This window comes from Monoraphidium neglectum, assembly GCF_000611645.1.
Source record: "Monoraphidium neglectum strain SAG 48.87 unplaced genomic scaffold scaffold00880, whole genome shotgun sequence".
Classification (NCBI taxonomy): domain Eukaryota; kingdom Viridiplantae; phylum Chlorophyta; class Chlorophyceae; order Sphaeropleales; family Selenastraceae; genus Monoraphidium; species Monoraphidium neglectum.
This window is the reverse complement of record NW_014012748.1, coordinates 9,665-16,123: the sequence shown is the minus strand read 5'-3', so window position 1 is coordinate 16,123 and position 6,459 is coordinate 9,665. Positions and strand designations below refer to the sequence as shown.

Below are 6,459 nucleotides of genomic sequence, written 5' to 3'. Positions count from 1 at the left end.
CTCCACACCCCCCCCCCCCCACAGGCTGTCCCTCCTCAGCCACCGCACCAAGCAGCTCAATCGCGATCTCGTCAACCCCGCCGTGGCCGCCACCACAGCGCTCCTCGACAGATTGGAAGCGGAACAGGCTGCTTTTGTGCCTGTGATGCCTGCCGGGGAGCCGGAGGCGGGTGCGGGTGCGGCTGAGGGCGCGGCCGGTGCAGCCGCGCCAGGTGTTGGGCCTGAGGCCAAGTAAGATGGAGGCGGCCAGGTTTGGGGCGTTGAGGTTGGCTTGTTGCAAGAGTTACAGTAGAACTTCCATTGATGGACAACAAGAATGACGCTGGGGCCTGCTTGCCATGACACACCGGCGCAGCGCTGGCCAGGTGCGCGGCAAACGTGTTTGCTGGCCGGCTGTGTCGCAGATTGCGTCCGGTGTCCGCTCATTGTTTTGTAAACAAAGTTATTCGATGGGTAACCAACTGACCGCGCGTTTCAATGCATCTGACGAACACGGCTGAAAGCGTTCTGGGCTGATGGATGCCCCGCGGCCCGACGACGACGCGCTGCAACAGCAGTGGCAAGATTTGTGGTGTCGTATAGTAAGTATAGTTCGGTGCAACCACGACAGCTCCACGCTGGTCAACAAACCGCTGAAACCCGCCTCTTGCTCCTCGCAGACGGCCGCGAAGGGGCCTGCGAGCAACGCTTCTAGGTCCTCGACGGACCTGGGCCAGCTCTTGATGGCGGTGCAGGCGGACGTGAGTTGCATGGCGCGGCGTTGATGCGCTCCGCTGACAGCTCGCTCATTACAAACAGCAAGAGCATGCGCATGGCGCAATTGTAGAATGGCACCGCAGGGTCCTGCGGCTCGCATAGCGCAGGCAAGCAACCTTACAACCAGCTGGCTGCTCCTCAGGCGTCTTGGGACCAAGGCCGGCGGGCGCGGGGGCTCGTGCCGCCAATGACCCAGCGGCGGGCGTCCGCGGACGGCGCCACCGCGCGCGGCGCCGCCCTCGCGCCGGCGACCCCGCCCGCGTCTGCATTGGAGGCCCGCAGCCGCGACGACGCTTGGACGGCTGCGCAGCTGGGGGAGGTTGCCTGTGACCTGCGGCGGCTCGAATGCCGGGTTGACGCGCTGCGCGACCAAATGGAGGACCTCAGCGCTCGCCACGACCGCATCGCGCGCCGCAAGCCCCCGGCCGCGGCTGGGCAAGGCAGCGAAAGTGGCTGCGACGAGGCGCAGGCGCAGGCGCCGGCGCAGGCGGCGGCGGGCGCGCTGCTGGCGCGCGTGACGGCGCTGGAGCGCGGCGCGGCGGAGCGGCTGGGTGAGATAGACGCGCGCGTGCAGGCCCTTGAGCAGCAGCCTGAACGTCAGCAGCAGCAGCAGCAGCAGCAGCAGCAGCAGCAGCAGCATGGTGCGGAGCCTGAGCGCAGCTCGGCGTATCCAGGCGAGCTGCATGGCCGCATCGCCGCCCTGGAGGAAGCCCTGCAGGCGGTCGGGCGTCGCGCGGACGCGGCCGTGGGCGTGTCTGCTGATGCGGCGCGGAGGGCGGCGGCGCTCTTGTCCGAGGTCAACAGCGCACGGGCAGCGGCCGCAGCCGCGGCCGGCACGGCGGAGGAGAGGGCGGCGGAAGCTGGGCGGCAGCTGCGGGAGGTGCGGGACCAAGTGACGAAGCTTGTTGCTGGTCGGGCAGTGGTATCTGCATCCGTGCCGCCGGCTTCCAGCTCTGGAATTCAGCAGGTAGCAGAGGATTTGCGCACGAGGCAGGCGGCAAGGAATGGGCAGGCAGTGGGCGAGGGGCTGGGCTTGCCGGCGCCGGCCGCGCCCAACAGCAGTGGCAGCAGCGGCAGCATCAGCGGTGGCGGCACAGGGGCGACGCCCGGCATTCGGCAGCTTGTCCTGCGCCGCCTGGAGGTGCTGGAGGCGCAGGTGAAATCTCTGGTTCGGGCTGCAGAGCAACAGCGGTCAGAAGGCGCACAGGCGCGATCCCGCGGCTCCGCAGCAGCGACGACCGGTGCGACGGCCGCATCGGGCTCAACACCGACGGGCAGCAGTCCAGGTGGCGGCGGCGGCCCGCTGGCGGAGCTTGCGCTGCGCCTTCAGGCTGCGTCGGAAGCGGCAGCGCAGCGGCTCGAGTCACTGGCCGCACAGATGGCGGTCGCACGGGCGGCCTCCTCAGCAGAGGCGGACGCCGTCGGAGGCGGGGCTGACGCAAACCCCAGCGGCAGCTGGGCAGTGTCTGCAGCATTGAAAGGCAGCGCAGGCGGCAGCGAGGGCGACGGGGCATTGGAGCGCGTGCAGGGAGCAGGCAGGTCGGCGGGCGAGCTGGCCGCCACCCTTGCTGCTGTGGAAGAGCAGTTGAAGGCTCTTGGGAAGGCAGGGGCAGCAGCAGGAGGAGCAGACGCAACCTCGTCGGCGTTTCAAGAGGCGGATCAGGAGGCGGAGGCGCCCACGGCGGTGGAGGCGGCCACAGAATTGGAGCCCAGGGCCCCAGCACCCTCTGCCACCTCGCCCGTGCGTGCGCCGCGCCGGCTGCGGCTGACACCGCGCAACACCCTTGTCTCCGGCGGGCGCGGCGCAGCGGCCTCGACCAACCCCCTGCGCTGCAGCGTAGAAAGCCTCGACTCGCCGTCCTTCTCCCGCCACCTGAGGGGCGCGGAGCGATATGCAGCCGGCACTCCGAGGGGTGTCGCAGCGGCCAGCAGCGGCGTCCTTGCTGCTCGGGAGTACGTCAACTCTCTCTTTACAGAGGAGGAGCAGCAGCAGCAGCACCAACACCAGGCATCCGCACCAGGCCGCAGTCAAGCTGGGGCCACCAGCAAATCAGGCCGGCAGCAGGCATGTGCGACAAAGGGAGACCCCTGCGCACTGCCGGCAGCCGCGGCGACACGCCCATTGCCGACTCGCCGTCTGTCGCCCGGCAGGTGGGTGCCGACGGGTGCAGAGGCCAGCAGAACTGGCGGGGGTGCAGGTGGCAGTGTGCTGCGGCTGCGGGGCGGAGCATTTTGCGATGAAGGGGAAAGCAATAGCAGCAGCACCAGCAGAGGCGGCAGCTGCAGCAGCAGCAGTAGTGCCAGCGGTGACGAGTCAGAGCTCAAAAGGCGCCCATGGCGTAGAGAATTGGCTGCCAGCATGGTTCGTGAGGCACCGATCCTGGCAACCAGCGGCATCAGTGGTCTCAGCGGCGCACCTGCGAGTCCTGCCCTGGCGCGTGCCAGGGCTTTGGCGCAGGCACGCTCTGCTACAGCTGCCACCGTGAGCGCTGCAGCCGCAGCAGATGCCGGAGCACCTGTCACTGGGGTGGTCCAGGCTGGATCCAGCTCTAGCGAGGCTCGGCCTTGCATGAGGCGTTTCTTCAGCCTCCGGCGCAGCAGCAGCAGCACCACCAGCGGCGGTGGCGACAAAGAGGAAGCAGCAGCCCAACACGGCAGCCGAAGCAGCAGCAGCAGCAGCAGCAGCAAGCTGTGCGCCGAGCGCCGCAGCAGCAGCGACAATGGCAATGCGGATGGCACTGGCGATGGTGTTGGCAGCCAACCTCGTGACGTCGGACGCAGGTTTTCAATTTTCAGACGGCAGAGCGGCCAGAGTGTCGCATCACCGGCCTTGGCCGCACGGGCTGAACAACGACAAATCGGCGCCATGTCAGACGTGGCGGCGGGGGTTCAGCCGCACAAGACAGAGTGGGCCGCCGCTGAAAAAGCGGCTGCTAACAAGTCACAGGCTCCCAGCACGCAGGCGTCTGCAGCGCCTAAGAGCGGCTTTGTAGCGAGGAGGCAAGAGTGCACAGCAGGCGGCAGAACAAGAGTCGAAGCAGCAGCAACCACGGCATCAGCACCAGCAGCACTAGCACGACCATTACCACCAGCAGCAGCAGCAGCAGCAGAAGGCCCTGGCATGAGTACTAGAGGCTGTGCGGTCGCAGAACGCTATGACCATGCACCAGCACTGGCGGCTCAAGCGGGTCGTGGCAGTAACAGTAGCAGAGGCAGCACGATCGACGGTGGCATTGGCAACGAATGCAGCAACAACAGCGGAAGTAGCTGCGGAAGCGTTGATGCGGGCAGCGTGAATGGCGATGGCGGCGGCTTTGGCAGCGGTGCTGGCAGCCGCGAAAGCGATGCAGTCAGCTACCGTGTGGTCGTGCGCACCGGCGGTCGGCGCGGCGCTGGCACCGCCAGCACCGTTTCGCTGCTGATTCGCACGGGGAGCGGCACCATGCTTGAGCAGCGGCTGAATGCAAGCGGCGACGCCCTCGTAGACGGCAGCTGTCGCGATTTCCTGCTCGACACAGGTAGCTTTGGCAGGGGCGGCGGCGACGGCGCCTCTGGGAGGTGCATGGTCGGTGAGCAGTCCCAGCCCGCGGACGCGACGTCACTGAGCGTTTGGCACGACGGCGTGGGTTACGCCAACGCGTGGTTCCTTGATGACGTCACCGTTCATCAGACAGGCACGGGTGAGTAGCGCCAGGGTTGCTGTTTTTTGGAGGCGCATGTGATTGCTCCAACATGAGCAGCACAAGCACAGAGACTGGGTGCTGACAAGAGCATGGCAGAATCCCCAGGTCTGAGCCGCGTGGCAAGCCCTCACCTTGCTGCCAACACTCGATGCCGTGCAGGTGCCTGGTGGCGGTTTGCGTGCAACGGCTGGGTCCGCGGCGGCCGAGAAAACGCTCGTAGCCTGCGTCTGTCAGACAGCAGCCGTGGCGCCATGCAGACGTCGGGACCCCATTTGCAGCCCTCGTCAGCCGCCCTCGGCGCTGCCGCCGCCGCCACCGCAAACGTGGTGCAGCCGGCGCAGCAGGAGGTGCCAAGGGGCCTGCAAGACAGCGTGCAGCAACCACTACAGCAGCTCGAGGCCGTGCTGTCCTGCGCCCACGCCCCGACCCTCCAGTGTGAAGGGGGCAGCAGCAGCGGCGGTGAAGGTGAAGGTGGCGGCCTGGTGGACGGCCTGGACGGCAACGCAGACGGCCGATTCAGCCGCTACAGAGGCTCCCTCACTGACGATCCGCACGACAAGCAGCAGCAGCAGCAGCAGCCTCAGGCGGCACCTGCCACACTGCGCACCGAGCACCGACTTCTCAGCTGCGGCGACGGCAGCACAGGCGGCGGCGGCGGCTCCCCCCTTGGCTTGGCGGCGCAGCAGCTGCGCGCGGCTGGGCCGTGGGGGGCGCACACGGCAGTTTCAAAGCAATCGGCGTCCCTGTGGAACCATCCGGAGCAGGCGATGGGTGGAAACGTGGGGATTGACAGCACCGCAGTTGCGCTGAAGCCGGGCGAATGCCCGAGCAGACTATTGGCATGCCCTCTGGCAGGGCGTCGCGGGTCCCCCAGCCCCCACGCGCCTTCAGTCCGACTCGTGCCCATCGCCAGCCTCAGCAGCAGCGACAGCGGCGGCGCCGGAAGCAACGGCGGAGGTGCCTTTGCCGCCGCAACCGGCGCAGCTTCGCCTCGGCCCTGCTTGCCCACGGCACGCGCCCTGCGGCGCAGCGGAAGCGGCAAGGAGCCGCGGCACAGCGGCGACATGCGGCGGCACAAGACCGTGCGGTTTGAGCAGTTTGCAGAGCAAGTCGAGTTTGACGTCCAATCTGATGGCGGCGCCAGCGACACGAGCAGTGTGATATCATTTACAGAAGACCAACTGCTCGAGGCTCAAGGGGAGTGCGACTTCACCACTTACAGCGTGCCAGCCGCCGAGGAGGGGGACGGCGCCGCGGCGCCTGGGAGCTACCAACAGCTGCTCGGATGCCACGGCGCCGTCGGCGGAGGCGGTGCCCTCGGCGGCGGCAGCAGTGGCAGAGAGGCGGATGGGTGGCAAAGGCCTCGTGGCGGTGCGAGCGGCGATTGCAGCAGGGATGTCTTCTGCAAGGCCGACAGCAGCGGCGAGGCGAGCGGCAGGCACGCCGCCGGCGCAGCAGCAGCCTCGTGCGGCGACGCGCTGGCGGATACGGCGACGCTCTTGCCATCTGGCTCGGCGGGGTTCGAGCGCGTCGCGCTTTCCGAGGCGGCAGCCGGGCTGCAGCCGGCCACGGCGCCTTCTGAGTACCGGCTCCGCTTCTTCACGGGCGACCGCCTTTCCGGCGGCCTCGCCTCCGGCCAGCACGTCTGCGTCGAGATATTCGGGGCCGGCCTCGACGGCGCCACGCCCACCTGCGCGTCGCACGCGCTGCCGCGCGCGCGGGGCGCCTTCGGCCGCGGGGCTGTGGACGTGTTCACGCTGACCGGCGCGCCGCGGCTGGGGAGGGTGGAGGCGCTGGCGGTGTGGCACGAGCCGGGTGGGGCGGCGCTGGGCGGCGGGTGGAGCTGCGGGGTGGTGGAGCTGGAGGACCGCCACAGGGGTGAGTCATCGTGACGTCACCAGGGTGGTGGGGACAGCAGGGGTGGGCGGCAGAGGGTGGGGGGGCTGCGACGCAGGCGGGAGCGGTCAAGTCGCACGCAAGAATGGCCGCGGGCGTGCAAGGACGGACTGCGTGGCAGAAG

The 6,459-nt window shown here is 68.4% G+C and overlaps 1 protein-coding gene across 1 annotated transcript in view; it reads left to right on the top strand.

The window, feature by feature from the left end:
* Nucleotides 1-1,129: 1,129 nt before the first annotated feature.
* Nucleotides 1,130-6,459, top strand: part of MNEG_5766 (hypothetical protein) — a gene marked incomplete at both ends in the record, with an annotated part of 6,614 nt that continues 1,284 nt past the window's right edge. The window contains 2 exons of the mRNA XM_014045760.1: nt 1,130-1,636; nt 6,080-6,317. Of these exons, the coding sequence (XP_013901214.1) occupies nt 1,130-1,636; nt 6,080-6,317 (745 nt within the window). The remainder of the gene's footprint in view (nt 1,637-6,079; nt 6,318-6,459) is intronic.